The sequence below is a fragment of the Ascaphus truei genome, chromosome 2, assembly GCF_040206685.1.
Source record: "Ascaphus truei isolate aAscTru1 chromosome 2, aAscTru1.hap1, whole genome shotgun sequence".
In the NCBI taxonomy this organism is placed as follows: domain Eukaryota; kingdom Metazoa; phylum Chordata; class Amphibia; order Anura; family Ascaphidae; genus Ascaphus; species Ascaphus truei.
Genome location: NC_134484.1, coordinates 467,043,298 through 467,064,706, shown reverse-complemented (window position 1 = coordinate 467,064,706; position 21,409 = coordinate 467,043,298). Strand labels below are relative to the sequence as shown.

General features: G+C 47.2%; 1 protein-coding gene across 1 annotated transcript in view; it reads right to left on the bottom strand.

Annotated features, from left to right (window-relative positions):
• DHX30 (DExH-box helicase 30) overlaps positions 1–21,409 on the bottom strand; it is a 60,957-nt gene continuing 39,548 nt past the window's right edge. The window contains exons 12-19 of the mRNA XM_075588161.1: positions 18,842–19,048; positions 14,990–15,071; positions 13,150–13,343; positions 10,935–11,094; positions 10,099–10,256; positions 4,622–4,726; positions 2,339–2,474; positions 1–333 (exon numbers count right to left, since the gene is read on the bottom strand). Coding sequence (XP_075444276.1) covers positions 74–333; positions 2,339–2,474; positions 4,622–4,726; positions 10,099–10,256; positions 10,935–11,094; positions 13,150–13,343; positions 14,990–15,071; positions 18,842–19,048 — 1,302 coding nt within the window. The 3' untranslated portion in view covers positions 1–73. The remainder of the gene's footprint in view (positions 334–2,338; positions 2,475–4,621; positions 4,727–10,098; positions 10,257–10,934; positions 11,095–13,149; positions 13,344–14,989; positions 15,072–18,841; positions 19,049–21,409) is intronic.

The window sequence follows — 21,409 nt, the reverse complement described above, 5'->3', positions numbered from 1 at the left end:
GAGCATAAATATCTCTTTATTTAAATACATCGGGGGTGAAGCTTTGTACAAGTGGGGAAGTCTCAGTGCGTCCTCATTCCTCGGGCAGGCTCTGGGCGGCGTCCCTGAAGGTGTGAGCCGTGCGGTTCAGAAGCTCCACCAGAAGAGAAAGGAGCTGGGTGTGTTCTTCCTGCACGTGGGGAGACATGGCCGGCAGCTCCTGGCGCAGGCTCCTCTCCACCATCCGGGACAGGGCCAGGCGGAAGTCGCTGAGCAGCCTGAGGGTGCGAGAGTCGCTCTTCAGCCTCAGGAGGTCAGAGTCAGACAGGGTGACGATCATCTGCTGCCCGGACTCTGCAAATTACAAGTTAGGGCAGTGAGATGGGCAGCGGGGAGGTGGGCAGTGAGATGGGCAGCGGGAGGTGGGCAGTGAGATGGGCAGCGGGAGCTGGGCAGTGAGATGGGCAGCGGGGAGGTGGGCAGTGAGATGGGAGGTGGGCAGTGAGATGGGCAGCGGGAGGTGGGCAGTGAGATGGGCAGCGGGAGCTGGGCAGTGAGATGGGAGGTAGGCAGTGAGATGGGCAGCGGGAGCTGGGCAGTGAGATGGGCAGCGGGGAGGTGGGCAGTGAGATGGGAGGTGGGCAGTGAGATGGGAGGTGGGCAGTGAGATGGGCAGCGGGAGGTGGGCAGTGAGATGGGCAGTGGGAGCTGGGCAGTGAGATGGGAGGTGGGCAGTGAGATGGGAGGTGGGCAGTGAGATGGGCAACGGGAGCTGGCCAGTGAGATGGGAGGTGGGCAGTGAGATGGGCAGCGGGAGGTGGGCAGTGAGATGGGAGGTGGGCAGTGAGATGGGAGGTGGGCAGTGAGATGGGCAGCGGGAGGTGGGCAGTGAGATGGGAGGTGGGCAGTGAGATGGGAGGTGGGCAGTGAGATGGGAGGTGGGCAGTGAGATGGGAGGTGGGCAGTGAGATGGGAGGTGGGCAGTGAGATGGGGGGTGGGCAGTGAGATGGGGGGTGGGCAGTGAGATGGGCAGCGGGAGTTGGGCAGTGAGATGGGAGGTGGGCAGTGAGATGGGGGGTGGGCAGTGAGATGGGGTTTGGGCAGTGAGATGGGGGCTGCGAGTACTGTGAACGTGTTGTCATTACACCGACAGTCTACTTCAACACACACATTATCCATCTCGTGTATTTCTATCTATCTAGTGACAGGCTTGTCATAGGCAGATATTTTCGCAGCTGCGTGGAAAGAGCCCTCCCCGGGGCAGATTCAGCTCAGGTTTTTATGCCTTAATCACAGACACCTGCAACTGAATCAGAGAGGATAACACTCGCTCATTCCAATGGGGGCTACATAACATGCTGCATGGCCTCCAGCAAAGACTCATCAGGAAAGGCTCAAGGACCTTCATATATGCAGCTTAGAGGAGAGGAGGGACAGGGGGTGTGATAGAAACTTTCCAGTATACACAGGGATTCAACAAGGTGTAGGAGGGACGTATAACCCAAAGAGATACGCGCTGGAACAAGAGGTCACTGGGGGGTGACACTGGGGGGTGACACTGTGACACTGGGGGGTGACCGGCCATGGGGAAATGTAAGGAAGTACTTCTTCACGATACGGGTGGTGGATTCGTGGAATAGCGACCCAGTAGAGGTGGTAGGGAGCGGGGCTAATGCAGTCTGGGAAATTCAACCCCGCTTGGGATAGACATGAGGTAAATCCTGAATATGATAGGAAGCCGCGGAGTACATGGGCTCTGAGGTTGTACAGCAGGTAGGAAAATGGGGAGACTGGGGGAGGGGGACGGACAAGGGTCTCTTATCTGCCGGCACATTGTATGTTTGTAACCGCAGCCAAGCTGTACAAGAAGCGATTTCTCCATGTAATGAATATAATCTGCCCTCTAGTGTACACCCTGGGAAATACCGGCTCGCTAAACACCCCACCGTGCACCAGCGACCAGTTACTAGGCGTGCAACACAAACACCACAAGCGAATGTGCCCTGTGACCAAAGAACAACACAATTACCCAGAACCACCGTGTGTTCCCATAATCAATATCGGGCCTCTCTGCGTTTGGTCTGATCCGGATTATGGGGACACAGCGGTTCTGTATCATTAGTCACTCTGTTTGATATTTAACCCCACGGCACATTCAGTTCCGGCGTTAGCTTCGGCCGCCTGCGGTTGCCGGGGCGTACACTGGAGGGGATTGTAATGCGCACTTTGCCCTTGGCAAATAAAATGCTTTCTTCATTTTAAAGTCCAGTGCGTGCTGCTCACTATTTGTATGTAAATACTCTCTAACACACACACATATATGTCTCCGTACACTAGTTAGGAAGCACGGATACTCACCGATCATATGGACAGAGCTGTCGGCCATTAATAAGGCGGCCAGGGGGTGCACCATGGAGCTGTCACGTACAAACACGCTGCCGCTGGACTTCACGGCCATGAAATAAGTGAGCCAGGGGCTGCGGTAACTCTGCTCCTCCCTGAAACCAGAGGAGACGTTACACAGAGCGAAATACCAGCACTGCGTCACTACGCGGCCTGAGATCAGGGTGCCGCGGGAGCAACAGGGGGCGCTATTCCTAGGTAAGGATAACCGTATATATAACTACAGGTCTATTAATCATGCGGTACTACTACAGGTGTGTGTATCATGCAGTACTACAGGTGTATGTGTGTGTGCATCATGCAGTACTACAGGTGTATGTGTGTGTTTATCATGCAGTACTACAGGTGTGTGTATCATGCAGTACTACAGGTGTATGTGTGTGTTTATCATGCAGTACTACAGGTGTGTGTATCATGCAGTACTACAGGTGTATGTGTGTGTTTATCATGCAGTACTACAGGTGTGTGTATCATGCAGTACTACAGGTGTGTGTATCATGCAGTACTACAGGTGTATGTGTGTGTGCATCATGCAGTACTACAGGTGTATGTGTGTGTTTATCATGCAGTACTACAGGTGTGTGTATCATGCAGTACTACAGGTGTATGTGTGTGTTTATCATGCAGTACTACAGGTGTGTGTATCATGCAGTACTACAGGTGTATGTGTGTGTTTATCATGCAGTACTACAGGTGTGTGTATCATGCAGTACTACAGGTGTATGTGTGTGTTTATCATGCAGTACTACAGGTGTGTGTATCATGCAGTACTACAGGTGTATGTGTGTGTGTTTATCATGCAGCACTACAGGTGTGTGTCTATCATGCAGTACTACAGGTGTGTGTGTGTGTGTGTGTGTGTGTGTGTGTGTGTTTATCATGCAGTACTACAGGTGTGTGTGTATCATGTAGTACTACAGGTGTATATGTGTGTGTGTGTTTATCATGTAGTACTACAGGTGTGTGTGTATCATGCAGTACTACAGGTGTGTGTATCATGCAGTACTACAGGTGTATGTGTGTGTGTTTATCATGCAGCACTACAGGTGTGTGTCAATCATGCAGTACTACAGGTGTGTGTGTGTGTGTGTGTGTGTGTGTGTGTGTGTGTGTGTGTGTGTGTGTGTGTGTGTGTGTGTGTGTGTGTGTGTGTGTGTGTTTATCATGCAGTACTACAGATGTGTGTGTATTATGTAGTACTACAGGTGTGTGTGTGTTTATCATGTAGTACTACAGGTGTGTGTGTGTATCATGCTGTACTACAGGTGTGTGTGTATTTATCATGCAGTACTACTACAGGTGTGTGTGTGTTTATCATGCAGTACTACATGTGTGTGTGTATCATGCAGTACTACAGGTGTATGTGTGTGTGTGTATTTATCATGCAGTACTACAGGTGTGTGTGTATCATGCAGTACTACAGGTGTGTGTGTATTATGCAGTACTACATGTGTATATGTGTGTGTGTGTGTGTTTATCATGCAGTACTACAGGTCTGTGTGTTTATCATGCAGTACTACAGGTGTGTGTATTTATCATGCAGTACTACAGGTGTGTGTATTTATCATGCAGTACTACTACAGGTGTATGTGTATTTATCATGCAGTACTACTACAGATGTGTGTGGGTGCATTTATCATGCAGTACTACTACAGGTGTGTGTGTTTATCATGCAGTACTACAGGTGTATGTGTGTGTGTGTGTGTGTGTTTATCATGCAGTACTACAGGTGTGTGTGTGTATTTATCATGCTGTATTACAGGTGTGTGTGTATCATGCAGTACCACAGGTGTGTGTATCATGCAGTACTACAGGTGTATGTGTTTATACATGCAGTACTACAGGTGTGTGTTTATCATGCAGTACTACAGGTGTGTGTGATAATGTCTATCACCCATATAAGCAAAAATACACAGGCTTACAATGTCAGCAGTATGTGGGTCTGTGTGCGTGCCTGTGTGATGTATACACCGTACACACATTAACACTGATACAGTGCGTCTGTGTGTATATTAGTGAGTGTGTGTATCTGTTCGGGAATCTGTGCGGTGGTTAAAGAGATTCAGGTGCTGGCGTTAGGGGGTCAGCGGCTATTAATGGCCGACGGCACCATTACCCGGCCCCAATACACAATCTGTGAGCTTCGCCGCCAAAGGGAAGTAAAACAAACAATAAAAGATGAATTCCCAATGGCAGAAAACCAAGGTTATAGATTACTGTGTACATGCCAATCAATACTCGCCTGTTAATTGTGGTCTTGTGTAGGAGCACATTTCCACCTCTAGTCTTATAGACAAGGCCATTAGGCTTAAACTTCCCCTTGACCACCTGTCCTCGTCTCACCTGGGAAGAAGGAAGAGGAGAGAGATGAAGCGCATTTACATTGTATGTAGAGTGAGATATTCAGCGCTACGTAACAGTAATTGCCCCGTGCAACGTACGCACATTAATATAACAGACACAAATATACAATATAAAAAGCTCACACAATGGTGCATTTCTATATATAAATCCATGCTCTTATGTGAGTACTAAAGTGCTGCGCAGGTCACCCACACACCTCTCGGATCTGGGTGAAGGAATCCTCTTTAGAAGGAAGGTTTTCTGAGACGCGGATCCCGTTATTTATTGCAAAGGTGCCACAACGTTGTCCCAATAATGAGGTCACACAGTGATTATGACGTCATAAATCCGTGGCATATCCGAGAAAGACCAAACTCTTCGCTGCTGCAAAAAGCACGTCAAGTAACTCCACCCTACGCGTTTCGCGACTAGCCACTGGTCGCTTCCTCCGGAGTTAGTCGACATGCTAGCTGCAGTAGGGAAGAGTTAGGTGCAACGTTGGAAAGGTCCGTGACAACATCCGGGGTGAGGCGGAACTTAGACGCGGAGATAAAGACGCCAAGCGGGCCCCAACTGACACTTCTTCCAGCACCCACCCCCGGGGCACCCACCCCCGTCATGATATGGGGTTGAGAAAAAATCTTTCAACAAATGGAAAATTTGGGAGTGCAATATTTGATTTTATAGGTGGCCTTAAATATTTTGAGGATTTGACACTATTATCGCCCCTCTCTTGTATATATACCAACACTGAGGAATTGGTGCTCTGCCCCCGACAGACGAGAACAGTTAATGATGATACGTCACTATTTCCTCTATCAAAGCTGAAGTTGAAAGAAACAGAACCGAGTGAGGAGATCTAGAAGTGACATATGCCATGAGGAACAGGCAGATTGCACTAGATTTCTGCGCTCATGTCTATAAGGATTCTCTGGGGAGAGCCACGGATACCAGTGTGATCTGGGAACACGCGTAAAAACCACCAGGAATACATTGAGAGCAAAATCAGGAGCAACCTACAAGAAACTAATCTCGTTTTAGACGTACTACGCCATTATTGTGATCGTCTGTCTCTTTTTTGGATATTCAATGAATTTATGATGACATCATAACTTGATGACATCATTGGGACAACATTGCAATAAATAACTGAATCTGCGGCTAAAACCCCCTAATTGACATTACCCAATCTGCAGCATTCATATGACGTTAGAATGCTGCCCCCCGCACAGCTCACAGACCCTCTCGCACATAGCTCAGGAACGGAGCACTTTGATTGGCTTGAGCTGTTGGCCATGGGCATCAAATGAGCATCTTTACAATGTCACATTGTGTCCCAGTGTCAATCAATCAGCTAATACTGACTGGTGTAACCTGCATCTTATGTGATCATTGGGTGCCTCACGGAGGGGATTTGCAGAAGCCAGGCGCTCCGTTCCAGAAATCCTCAGTGTGAGACACTCTCCTCCTGGTGAAATGAGTCTTTGCAACATATATAATACATTCACAAACAAAGCTGCAAAGACGGACATTACAGATTACAGTCATACGGGCTTGAAAAAGGACACATTGTTTTTTTTGTAATATATATTCAGATCCTCAAATATCATCATATAAGTCATGATTCTTTTTTTCTTTTTGAGATAGATATAGATATATCTATCTATTATATATATATATATATATATATATTCGTTAGCCCTGGGGATTCCAGCAAATCCCAGAGAACCAGAAAAGACTTTGCCCATTCACAGAAGGATTGGACTGGGGCTATTTATTTGGCAATTTGCAAATGGACTACATTTTAAAGAACAATCTTCTGGGTTTTTTTGGCACCTTTCTGGACATTATCCTCTGTTTCTCTACCCGTGAGTGTAATTATTAAGTTTATTCTGCAGTTGTCGTGTGTTTGCCTATCAAGGGAATAAATCTCAGTTTATTTTGCTCAACCTGTTCTGCTCAATCAGGACCCACGAAATATAAATGTGTTATTAAGCGCGTCTCCCGTGACAAGCGTTTAAAACTGCACAGACTGAGGCTAAGAATGAGATACTCTGCAGCAGCCAGCACAACAACTAATAATACAAACATTGACAGTCACCAACAGCAGGACTGCACTGTTAACCTCTCAGATTACACACCTAATCAAGCAGAGTCCTCAGTATTATCAAAGGGTCTCACATTCTGCCCTACCAAGCCTATGGACAAGATTGAGCTGTGCAGTGACCTAGAAGAATACTTCAGAAGGCTGCGTCTTAAGGAGTTCTTCCATGACAGACACAACCAAGATTATGCCAACACTGCAGAAGGAGAGCCACTGCACATGAGCAGGGAGAAGCAAAAATCCAACTGGATCCCACAAACTGGGCGCAACCCCACATTGGACCGGTACATTGAAAGCTTCAGACACAGCGCCAAAACCACCATCATGGACAAAGTATGGAAACAAACATATAATCTGACACTGATGGAGAGGAGAGCCATAGAATCGCTAAAGGCCAACCACAACATAACAATCAAACCTGCGGACAAGGGAGGAGCAGTGGTCATAATGAACACCACAGACTACCTGCGGGAAGCACACAGGCAACTCTCTGATTCAAAGTACTACACCCAACTGCAGGAGGATCCAACTAAAAAATACATGCGAGAACTCAACAGGATCATTAAAACACTCCCGATCCACACAAGAGAACAAATTCTGGACCTGATACCAGCTAACCCAAAACCTGGCACATTCTACATGCTCCCTAAAATTCACAAAGAGGGTAACCCTGGGCGGCCTATTATCTCTGGATCTGGCACACTAACTGAGAATATTTCTGGCTGGGTGGAGGGCATTCTAAAACTACTTGTCAGGAACACACCCAGCTATATCCAGGATACCACCGACCTGCTAAACAAACTGAATGCCATTGGCCCCCTCCCTACAGGAACACTACTAGCAACTATGGATGTAGAGTCACTTTATACAAACATCCCCCACGAGGATGGGATTTCAGCCTGCAGATACTTTCTGGGACCGCAGGAGCCACTCACAGAGACAGTGACTAAATGCATTGAATTTATTCTGACCCATAACTATTTCACATTTGGAAATGACACATACCTCCAGACAACCGGGACCGCTATGGGTACTCGGATGGCGCCACAGTATGCCAATCTGTTCTGCGCAAAACTGGAAAGTGACTTTCTGTCCACCTGTCACATGAAACCCCTTACATACCTTCGCTACATCGATGACATCCTCCTGATCTGGACCTCCGGCGAACAGGACCTCCTACATTTCTATGACAACTTCAATACTTTCCACCCGACCATCAACCTCAAACTCACCCATTCCCCGGATGAAGTACATTTTCTAGACACCACCATTACTATAAAGAACAACCAAATACAGACTTCTGTATACCGCAAACCTACAGACAGAGCCAGCTATTTGAGGGACACCAGCTTCCACCCGACACACACCAAACATGCAATCATCTACAGTCAAGCCATACGATACAACCGGATATGCTCCGACACAGCAGACAGAGACCAGCGGATTAAAGCCTTGAGATCAGACTTTATAAACCGTGGATATAACCACAGAATTGTAGACCAGCAAATTCACAAAGCCACCAGAATACCAAGAAGTGATCTCCTTGAATACAAACAGAAGGAGACAAGCGACAGGGTACCTTTGGTGGTCACATATAACCCACACCTAGGAGCCCTACGCAAGATCGCCAGGAAACTACAACCCATCCTCCAGGAAGATACAAGACTGCAACGGGTCTTCCCTGAAGCACCCTTATTATCATACAGACAACCCCATAATCTCAAGAATATTATGGTGAGGAGTAAAGTATTCAGCAGTACAACTGAATGCGGGACAAAACCATGCCAGGACACAAGATGCAAAACCTGCGCAATGCTCTACACAGCGGACACAATACAAATACCACACAAGAATCGGGAATACAAAATCAGAGGAGGGTTCACCTGTTCCTCCAGCAATGTCGTGTACCTCATCATGTGCATGAAATGCCCAGGGGGCTGCTACTACATAGGTGAGACAGGACAGGGGCTAAACAAGAGAATGAACCTGCATCGCCACAGCATCACACGCGGAACAAGAGACAGTCCTGTTGGCGAACATTTCTCTGACTCTGGCCATAAGATGAACGATCTGAGGGTTGCCGTACTCAAAGGTAATCTTAAAACCCCGAAAGAGAGACGGTTGCATGAATACAAATTTATGCAACTGTTCGGGACACTTAGCAGTGGCCTAAATAGAGATCGAAATTTTATGAGTCATTACTGACACTAGCGAACTCTCTTCCCATGAGCGCTAAAGGCCATGTCTGTACATACTGTGCTATATGTATGCACACACAGCTGTCTCTCACACATACCAATACTCCTTATTTTCCATCCCTATACACCAATAGGGACCACATAGTATCCACACACACTTTTAGTTGTGCTACAAACTCTCACATTTCCACACCCACCCACACCATTTATATCCCCTCTCACTCCACACACACCTTGTGTAGAGCACTGTTTATACTGTGGGCTCTCCATTCATTCTTATTCACACTGATACACACACACACACACACTCTTTCTTCACTTGCTTTCAGTAACCCTTTGACACCTCTAGCCATAAAACACATCCACATCGGGGGAAGGACCAGCACAGATAACATTCCAAGAGACACTGTTTTTAAGTAATCCTTGCTTCATTCATTGTAACATCGCCGGAAGAAGAGATCAGTGTATCTCGAAAGCTCGCACAAATAAAAGCATTTCGTTAGCCACAGAACGGTATCATCTATTTATTTTTTGATTATATATATATATATATACACACACACACACACACACACACACACACACACACACACACACACACACACACACACATTGTTCGCTGTGCCTGGGCAAGCCACGGAACACTGACGGGAGCATTTCGTGGCACAGAAGTCTCTCTGCGGGGGGTCCGTTCGGAAGTATGGGCCCCCATAGGAAGCCGCGGCATTTACGGCGGAGGCTCCCGGGACAGCAAGCCTGGCTACATCACACACACATATTCCTAGAGTGAACACCCACACCAGGTATTCCCGTGGCCACTGACCCACGTTCCGGCTTTGTATTGCTGCACGTCGCACCAGTAAGGTGGTTATTACTCCGTACTGAGAACCAACCATTACTTCCCGTACATGAGACGGAAGCCATCTTGTTATATCCCCATAAAATCGAACAATGACAGAGTACATCATACAAAGAAAGGCGAGCTCGCCTCCGCTGCGAAGTGAACACGTGTTTCCCAAGCGATAAGCCCGTGCTGGAATCCCCGCGCCCTGCGTCTCTCTGCTCCTCACCTGGATGAGGTTGGGGTACAGTCCTGCCAGCAGCACGCTTTTCACCAGCTCCTCCTCGTGGCTGAACTGGTTGCACAGGGAGCCCCGGGAACTGCAGGCGTTTTGCTCGGACACCAGGAACGCCTCATAAACGTTGGATGAAAACTGCATGATGAGACCTGCGGCCAGAGAAATGGCATGAACCGGCACACTCGGGGTGGGGGGGGGAGGGACTTACTGCACGTGGCTGGCACGTCTACTTCCTGGGAGTCGCCGCGCAGCGTCTGGGGTTAACCTTTTCCCTGCCGGAGGGGACAGCGCAGCAGCAAGAGTGTTAAGTCCCTGGGGTTTGCAAGACCGGGGGGGGGGGGGAGGGGGGTGTCTCAAGTTGCCAACAATATTGGGAAAGTATTTTTGGGGCATAAAATAGAATACAAGACACTTTCGGTGGCAGTTACGTGGACCGGCCGTGACAACGGTGACAGAAGAAGTGGTCGGGCGTCTGACTAGACGAATCGTCACATTTGTAGTTTTAACGTTTGACGCGGTTTGGCTGCAGATGGCGCGGTGTGCGAGACATGGAATGACCTGATTAACCTAGATTTCGGGGAAGCGGGGGGCAAGGCGGGGCAAGAGCTTCCCAAATGAAATCGATGTCCGTAAAAAGAAAGTGGACTGTAAGAGCGTACATGAAAGGTAGGCGCGTTAAAGTAAATAATACTCTGTGTATCTGCGCACATCACAGTTCAGCCACTTGCGATGGGGGAAGAGCTAACAATCTAATTGAATAATTCAACAACGAACAAGTTGCCGGTGAAACGGGCGCTATGATGGTCGGCTCGGCCCGGGCCTCTTACCGTGGATGAAGCGCAGGCTGGCTCCGGACAGCATGTTACTCTGCAGGAAGTGCTCTCGGGCGCTGCCGTTCTTCTGCCTCAGGACCTCCTCCCAGCCCTGCACGGCGCGCACAAACCCCATGTGGTCACTGCACGCCTCCCCGCTCAGGGCTGCCTTCGCCTGGGGAAATACAGAGGCACAAAGCGCACGCGCTGTGACCCGGCTGCGGTGTTGCGGTGTTGCGGTGCTGCATGGTGCATGGTGCATGGTGCATGGTCACTCAATGTTAAAGGACTTCAAACCAAACTATTTGTCTGGGAGTATAGAGGTGTCTGCAACACCCGCCGGGTTGATTTTTGTAACATGAAGCAATAGATCCTAATCATATTCACTTTAACAGGGACATTTCTAAACATTCAAAATGGCTTTAATCAGGGTATTATTATTCCTAGTGGGTGCCAGCATCACATGCACCCTCACGCCCAGACTGGCTAATTCTCACATAATCATGGGTGAGTGATACACTGAACATGCAGTCAGGCTGCTCTGTGTATCAGTGTATACACTGTGTTTCTGAGTCAGCAGGCTGTGTGTGTGTGTGTGTGTGTGTGTGTGTGTGTGTGTGTGTGTGTGTGTGTGTGTGTGTCAGGCTGCTCTGTGTATCACTGTGTTTCTGAGTCAGCAGGTAGTGTGTGTGTGTGTGTGTTTCTATGTTTCTGAGTCAGCAGGCTGTGTGTGTGTGTGTCTGGCTGCTCTGTGCATCAGTGTATGTATGTTTCTGAGTCAGCAGGCTGTGTGTGTGTGTGTGTTTGTGTCATGCTGCTCTGTGTATCAGTGTGTGTGTGTGTTTCCGAGTCAGCTGGCTGTGTGTGTGTGTGTGCCTGGCTGCTCTGTGTATCAGTGTATACACTGTGTTTCTGAGTCAGCAGGCTGTGTGTGTGTGTATGTATGCCAGGCTGCTCTGTGTATCACTGTGTTTCTGAGTCAGCAGGCTGTGGGTGTGTGTGTGTGTGTGTGTGTATGCCAGGCTGCTCTGTGTATCACTGTGTTTCTGAGTCAGCAGGCTGTGTGTGTGTGTGTGTGTGTGTATGCCAGGCTGCTCTGTGTATCACTGTGTTTCTGAGTCAGCAGGCTGTGTGTGTGTGTTTCTGTGTTTCTGAGTCAGCAGGCTGTGTTTGTCAGGCTGTGTGTGTGTGTGTCAGGCTGCTCTGTGTATCAGTGTATGTATGTTTCTGAGTCAGCAGGCTGTGTGTGTGTGTTTGTGTCATGCTGCTCTGTGTATCAGTGTGTGTGTTTCTGAGTCAACTGGCTGGCTGGCTAGGGGTGTGTGTGTGTGTGTCAGGCTGCTGTGTGTGTATCAATGTGTGTGAGCGCGAGTGTGAGAGTTGTGTGTATGAGTGTGTGCTTGGCAAGTGCATATTATATACACACCTACAAAGTCTGAGCCTCTGTATAATTGCATGAGTGGAAAACAAAGAACAGCGCCTGCCTAACACATTGGGATAAAATATACGAGTGACATGTTCACATTTAGAACCTAAGTCTGTAATAAAGGAGGCTTTTGGTCGCATCTTTTGATCAAAACATGATTTAAGCCGCCAGCCTTGTTCTTTATTTTCCATATATGTAAGGCCGATCCTTTTACCAGCCGCATACTTCACATGGGGAGGCGCGCAGGTAATATGTACAGTATTTATCTGCATGAGTGCAAGCCCCATCACGTGCAGATTTTTGGTTCATTATTGCCCTAGTTTGTTTTGCCTCCCAGGCCCTCGACACGTGTTCCGGTTTCCCATGTCTGCCACTTACTGACATTGTGCAGACATTTATTCACCTACCTTTGCAGCCCAAACACCTGTTTCATATGAGCACAATAGCAAATATTTGTCCTTCCAGAGGAGAAAAGGAGGCCATCCAGAGGGCTTGTAGAAAATTACAACATTCTTTCATGAAAAAGGATTGACATTTCGGTCCCAAACTGAGACTTTTGGCAAAGAACATCTTGACAAAGGTCCTAGTTGGGGACCGAAACGTCAATCCTTTTCCATTAAAGAATTTTCTGATTTTACACAAGCCCTCTGGACTGCCTCCTTTTCCCCTCCGGACAAATATTTGCTATTGATTGCACCATTACCGTGATGGATGTGCCCTCGGGGCGTTTCTGACGGGTCGAGTGAGTGCCCTTTTTTCTTCAACTATCATATGAGCACAAGACATTAGGCGAGTCTCACTCACCTTGTTGACCTCAGCTCTGTTCTGCATCCCACCCTGGAACGGGTCCCTAGTCAGACAAGCCACGATCACAAGCAGGGGGTGGAGGCAGCGGAATATGGAAGCAAGGACGATAGTCTTGGCCAGGCTGGGGTCAGTAGCGATGTTGGCGATTCGCTGCCCCAGTAAGGTCAGGGCCTCTTGGCTATCCAGCACTCCTATATAAGGGACAAGAGAAATCCAATCACTGTCTCTTCAACTGACCAGTGTAGGACCGAGTAAATCACTTTAATATGGATTCTATACAAAGATAACGGTGGAATGCTACGGTGTACGGTATGTACAACACATGGGGTGATAGGGTAGCCCAATGAATGTGGATGGTGCCCCTGGGTTGATTGGTTAACCAATGAGTAATAGTGTATGGTGAATGGAGTGATCAGGTGGTAACCCAATAAGTGAATGTGTACGATGATCCTGGGGTGATGAGGTAACCCAATGAGTGACAGTGTATGGTGGTGATGGGGTAATTGGGTAACCCAATGAGTGACAGTGTATGGTGATCGGCTAACCCAATGAGTGACCATGTGTGGTGGTCCTGGGGTGATGAGCTAACCTAATGAGTGACCATGTGTGGAGGTCCTAGGATGATAAGGTAACCCAATGAGTGACCATGTGTGGTGGTCCTGGGATGATGAGGTAACCCAATGAGTGACAGTGTATGTTGGTCTTGGGGTGATGTGGTGGTCCTACAGAGCATGAGATTGGAGAGTAAAATCTCGTATAATGTGTGGATAAAACATGATGCCACTTTTTGGTTTAATATTGGCTTTTTGCTAACTTTTGATGCGCGCGCTAGTTGTCGCCATGTTTAACGCTGCCTGTTACACTACAAGATAGAAACGCACGTCTACGATCTAAAAAGCAACTGCAAGAATGACTGTTTGCCGTGTATCTCCAATACCACAAATACTTCCGCTTTGCAAGAAAGAGGCGTTTGCGGGTGTCTCACTACACGTAAAGAAACGCGTTTGGTTTTTTAAGTAAGCCATTCGTCTTCACTCAGCCATACGGTGATATCTGTACTTGTGCTGAGTTTCTGGAGCTCTACTGGTCTTGCAGAGCTTCGGTTAACATGAACAAAGTTTGGGGCGTTAACCAATCGGAATGTCCCCTTCTATATAGAACACGAAGCCTTTCATCGCTGCTACTAAAGGGTTTGTCATTTGCTGGACATTCAGGAACGGGACGCCCTGATTGGTGGAGAAACTTGTCACCAATACAGTGAAGCCGTTTCTCTATTCAACCACAACAGGTGTCCTAATGGAAGAGATGTTTAAAAGCATTGAGAATATAAGCAGGAAAGGGTAACTGCGACAGAGAACGCAGAATAAAGAGCACGCACCACTACAACACAAAGTGCTGCAACCACTCCGAAGCCGATGTGATCAGTTATAAAGCAGCCTGAATACAACTTTAATGCCGACCGTTTAGATCAATAGTACTGTCAAACAGAACAGTTCTTGATGTGAACTAAAAGGTCATTAGTATATAAAATGCACATTTGGACTTTGATTGATCGCTTAGAGACTTAAACAGTTAGGAAGACCAGCTCTGGTGTGTTAGGGGGGAGCAACGCCCATCCTCAAGAGACACTAACAGGTCAAGTTTCAAGGATACCCCTGCTTCAGCACAGGTGGCTCAGTGGAGCTGAAGCAGAGATATCCTTGACACCTGACCTGTTGGTGGCCCTTGAGGACCGGCGTTGGCCACCTCTGCTGTAGGTGCTTTCGTGCCGTTCCTCTGGTTACAGGGTTACTAGGAAGGCAGCTCCCCAGCTTGGCTGGGTGTTCTCTGCACTTACGGATCTCCTGCAGCAGCCGCACCGCGTCGGCGATAGCTCGGGCGTCCGGGCTCTCCAGCGCTTGCGATAAGAATTCCACCGCCTGCAAACCGGGAGGGAGAAGACCGGGTCAGTACATAGCACGATGTAACAAATTAACAGTCCTGGGGACGCATGGGAAACAAAGAGAGAAAAAAAAAAAAAGCAAGGAACTCCGGGAAATATAGGAGAATTATTCAAAAACTTTAAAAAAAATAGTAACAAACACTCACAAAATGACAGCTCGCTGGTTGCTGTTAGTAGTTTTCATTAGCTCTTCTTTCTGCTAATATTTCTCCAGGTGGTTCTCAGTATGGAGATGCAGCTCTAACCAGGGGACAGAGAATGGAAACATCGTGCTATCCCATGTATTAAATAAATAAGAATGTAACACTTGCATACATCTGTCAATCTGTAGCCCTTTCGGTAAGTGCCGGAAACAAGGTCTCGGGTTACGCGGGGATGCGACTTCGCCTTCAGGTTGCACTGCCATGCGTGCTTCTCCACGGCACGTCCCAGGCATCCATTGCGGCTGAGCTTCGGTGTCTCAGTCTGTTCAATTCAAGAAATGTGTCCAGGAGGTGTCGCTGTCCAAACGCGTATACATCCACCTTAAGGACTCGGCTGATAAACGCTGATGAGGCATTAGGCGAAACGCGTTGGCGCAGTGACACCTGCCGGACATTTCCTGAACTGAACAGACACACCGTAGCTCAGCCACACATCTCCCCGCATCCCTGACACATCGTTCCTGCGCATTGCTAAAGGAATACAGATGTGCACATATTATATGCAAGGTGCTTTCCACGGTTATAACCATGCTTATTTATTTAATAAATAGGATCGCACGATGTTTCCATTCTCTCTCCTTCAGGTTTCAGCTGCACCTCCATACTGAGAACCTGGATAAATATTAGAAGAAAGAAGAGTGTACATGTTACTAATTTTTAATAATGAACTAATATACACACACACACACACACACACTCACTAAAAACTTCTCTCTCTCCGACTTCTCCATTTCCCCTTTTCCTCTCTCCGACCATCACCTCATCTCATTTTCTCTCTCTCGCTTCTCTCCATCTCCATCTCCATCTCCATCTCGCCCTCGTTTTTGCAGAAACCTGCGCTCTACTAACCTACCAGCTCTTGATTCCACTTTACGCTCCTCCCTCTCCTCTCTCAGTTCTGCTTCAGACCCTGACAACCTGGTCAGGAACTACAACTCTGCCTTATCTTCCTCTCTTGATCTTCATGCCCCACTTTCTCTCTGCCGTCCTCGCCCTTCTAACCCCAGACCCTGGCTAAACTCCCACACACGCATGCTGCGTTCCTCCACTCGTTCCTCTGAACGCCTCTGGAGGAAATCTCATACGCTCGCAGACTTCATTCACTACAAATTTATGCTATCCTGTTTCAACTCTGCCCTCTTTCAGGCTAAACAAACCTACTTTTCATCACTAATCAACACACACAAGTCTAACCCACGCCGTCTCTTTTCTGTCTTTGACTCTCTACTCAGACCACCCTCAGCTGCCTCCTCTTCTTCCTCCATCTCACCTCAGGACTTTGCTGACTTTTTTAAGAAAAAGGTGGAGTCCATACGGCAGAACATCCCATCTGTTGCCTCCTCCCATCCCACAATGCTTCCCAACTCTCCTCCTGTCTTTCTTGACTCTTTTTCTGCTATCTCGGAGGAGGATGTATCACTGCTGATCTCCTCTTCTCCCTCTACCACTTGCCCTCTTGATCCCATTCCCTCCCATCTCCTAAAACCTCTTGCTCCTTCTATAATCCCTATGCTCACACAGATCTTTAACTCTTCCCTCTACTCTGGTACCTTTCCCTCATCCTTCAAGCATGCAACCGTTATACCATTACTCAAAAACAGCAAGCTTGACCCTACCTGTCCTTCTAACTATCGACCTGTCTCCCTCCTGCCTTTTGCCTCCAAACTCCTTGAACGTCTTGTATTCTCTCGATTGCTACACTTTCTCAACACCTATTCTCTCCTAGACCCTCTACAATCTGGCTTCCGCACTGCTCACTCTACTGAAACAGCCCTCACTAAAATAACTGACGACCTCCATGCTGCCAAAGACAGAGGTCATTACACTCTGCTCATATTACTCGACCTCTCTGCAGCATTCGACACCGTGGACCACCCTCTTCTCCTTCACATTCTCCATACTCTTGGTATTCGGAACAAAGCTTTATCCTGGATCTCCTCTTACCTCTCCCATCGTACCTTCAGTGTCTCTTTTGCTAACACCTCCTCCTCCTCTATTGATCTCTCTGTGGGGGTACCCCAGGGCTCTGTCCTGGGACCCCTTCTCTTTTCTCTCTACACACTCTCTCTAGGTGACCTAATCACATCTTTTGGGTTTAAATATCACCTCTATGCTGACGACACACAAATTTACCTTTCAACCCCTGACCTTACACCTGCTATACAGACCAAAGTTTCTGAATGCCTCTCTGGAATATCATCCTGGATGGCCATCCGCCGACTGAAACTTAACATGGCAAAAAGAGAGCTCCTTATACCACCTCCCAAACGTGGCCCTACTACATCCTTCCACATTGCTATTGGAAATACGATCATTCACCCAGTAGCCCAAGCACGCTGCCTAGGGGTCACACTTGATTCCTCTCTCTCATTCTCCTCTCATATTCAAAACGTTTCTAAAACTTGTCGCTTTTTCCTCCGCAATATCACAAAGATACGCCCTTTCCTCTGTTACTCAACTGCCAAAACTCTGACTCAGGCCCTCATTCTCTCACGTCTCGATTACTGCAACCTCCTGCTGTCCGGCCTTCCTACCTCTCACCTGTCTCCCCTACAATCTATCCTAAACACTGCTGCCAGAATCACTCTACTCTTTCCTAAATCTGTCTCAGCGTCTCCCCTGCTGAAATCCCTCTCCTGGCTTCCGATTAAATTGCGTATCTCACACTCAATTCTACTGCTCACTTTTAAAGCTTTACATTCTTCTGCCCCTCATTACATCTCAGCCCTAATTTCTCGCTATGCACCATCACGACTCTTGCGTTCTTCTCAAGGATGTCTTCTTTCTACCCCCTTTGTATCTAAAGCTCTCTCCCGCCTTAAACCTTTCTCACTGACTGCCCCGCACCTCTGGAATGCCCTTCCCCTCAATACCCGACTAGCCCCCTCGCTATCCACCTTTAAGACCCACCTTAAGACACATCTGCTTAAAGAAGCATATGAGTAGCACTGGATAATCATGGACACATGACACAAAGCTTGGCCCCCTGCAGACGCACTTACTAGTATTCCCTCCTACTGTCTCTGTACGTTCTCCCTACCTACCAATTAGATTGTAAGCTCCTCGGGGCAGGGACGCCTCTTCCTTAATGTTACTTTTACAGTATGTCTGAAGCACTTATTCCCATGATCTGTTATTTATATTTGTTATTTATATGACATGTATTACTACTGTGAAGCGCTATGTACATTTTATGGCGCTATACAAATAAAGACATACATACATACATACATACATACATACATACATACACACACACACACACACACACACACACATATATATATATAGATTGCAAGTTTAAGTATGCAGCCCCTCAAAAAATGAATCAATAAAACATACATATTTACATATGTCACAAAAGCACGGAATAGCCCAAGCTTTTCCATTCCTACTATCGGAGAAACGGTAGCCTGGGCGTCAGGAACAATGACTGAGGAACGCAGGATAATGCTGATTACAAGCCACAGGAACAACAAGACGTGGATCTTAAAAAGACACGCCGATGAAGAGGTCCTTCCCAAGCCTCCCCCACTCATCTTACCGTCATCTCCGGCATGTGTATCTTCGCCTGGACCACCAGGTTCTCCAGTGGCGTCCGCAGGAGCTCTGGCACCTGAAAGGTGGGCATGGCCTGGTGCTGCTCACGGGTGAAGAGATGGTAGGAGTTGCCCGGTTGGCAGCGCCCGGCTCGCCCCCGCCTCTGGGTTACATTGGATTTGGACACCCAGGTGGTCTCCAGGCACGAAACCTACAAGAAGGGGTCAGAGTGTATGCAATGAGTCAGTAGGTATATAACTGGGGGTATAAAGAGAACTCACACACTGGTTATATATTGAAACACACTGAGCGAGCTGGGGAGTGAAACGTCGATCCGAATATAGTGTAATAACATCACCTTTTTCTAATAGAACGGAGTTTGCTGACTTTCTATATATACACACACACAGAATGTATTTATTTTACTTTAAAAAGGTGTCGTCAACGAAATTAAGTGATTAAGATAAAAAGGAAGTAATGGAAGGCCACAGAATAAATAGCGAGTTCAATAAACTTTTGTGGGGAATGCTTAAGTACGACCGACTTCAGCCTTGGAGTTCTCCTGATTATTGAATATGTACAGTATGCAAGTTGGACGTCGATGTGTGTGTGTGTGTGTGTTATATAGATATCTATATATAGATATCTATACATGTTCCACAGGGAATTCTATTGGTGTTTGAACAAATACATTTTCCATCCCATCGGCTTCCTTGCTGCATATGTCTCAAGTGGGTGCTCCCCTCACCCACTTGTATGCGCATGCGCAACTGCGATTGACATCACATACACGCGGCGGTGGCAGGGAGGAAGGCAGCGAGGCAGGTACTCTGTATCCTTACACGCTGGGCAGGTGGCACGGCGTGTCTGTAAGGCTGAGGTGTAGCAAGAAGTGTCAGCTGAATCAGCTGTGCCTTATCGTGTGGTTTCCTGAGGTCTCCGGGTGCTGCGAGGAGGCAGTCCATGGGCCTGGGGCACCACGGTCCTATTGATTTACCACCTTGGACTTCTATCTCACCTGCACCAGTGAAGCACATTTTTACTATTTTACATGCAAGTTCTTGTATATGTTGTGTGTGTGTTTACCAATACATATATTACCATACACCTGTTCATCCATTGTTACTTACCAGCCTTAAAAGGAAGTTTAGAAGCGCAAACCCAAATATACAGTGACAATGTGATTAGTGACAAATTAAGTAAATGGATATCACCATGAGGAGATGCTGCTGGTGTGAGGGATTACACAATTCCTCAAGATAGCATTGGGGGGACACAGAAAGTGAAACATACAGGGCCCCTATAAGCTCATATTGAACGCCCAACACAGAAAGTGCAAGAACTCCTCTTAGGTGTAATGGATGGTCAGGCAGGAATCAAAGAGATGGATGATGCTGGAAATCTCAGATTATAAAAGAGAAGAAAAGAGAAATATAGCGTAACACAGTTTTATAGAACAATTCTAGAGCCAAGGAGCTCAGATCCACTCACATGCTCCCGAATAAAAACAAGCAGATTGACCACTCTGGGCCCTGTAGTCTGAGGTGCCGGTGCGCTGTATGGTAGATAGGGTGGTGTGTCTTCCCTGGCTCTCACTTCCGCATTCAGGGATGGCGTCTGACGTCACAGAAGTTTCTCCGCCTATCAGTGTCTGCGGCTACGAGTAGTGGAAGCTCAACAATGGCGGCGAGTATGTGAACAGACCAGGCGAGGAACGCAACACCAGGCAAAGGATCTGGTACACCCCTGAAGAAGTCCGGTTGTACCCGGATGAAACGCGTAGGGTTTCTGTTAAACCCCGTGGATACTGCCTGCCTGGAGGTCCTGCGAAGTCGGTGCCGATCCTTTGGCTGGTCTTGCGTCCCTCGCCTGGTCTGTTCACATACTCTCGCCACTGTCGAGCTTTCCACTACTCGTCAGTAATGAGTTGATCGTTTGTAGGTAAGACAAGCCAACAGGAGACCTTAATTCAGTATAGTGGGCAAGTATTCAGATTAACCGTGAAATGCTACTTAGAGAATAGCCCGTTCTTGGATATATACTATTGCATAACCTGTTAATGCACCTCATACATTACAGATACTACTTTTATAAGCTGAGCAAGGAGTAATCTTTTACCTACGATTGTACAATTAATTTAAACAACACGACGAACACGGAGACCTCCTACGCGTTTCTCATCCCTACGCGTTTCTCACCCTTCGATGCTTTCACGAAGTATGAATAATCACTGCCGGAGTAACAATATGTACTAACAATTTAAACTTATTAAAAACAGCTGTTAAAGTGAATTTAACCCTTTAATTACATTTTAATTCGTAGCAAGGAATCCTCTAATTCCCCTGAACATAACAGATAAATTAACAAGGATAGAATCATGCCAACAAACTCATTTGCATATATACAATATCTACTGTTAATCATTAATCAATAAAATACCAATGATCATTTTCTTTTAATGATTAAATGAAATAAGCAAATACAAAAAACTATCTATTTAACAATTGTATTGTGAATATCTTATTGGAGCATTTGTTGTGTGGTGTGGTATTTATTTGATTTATTAATGTCA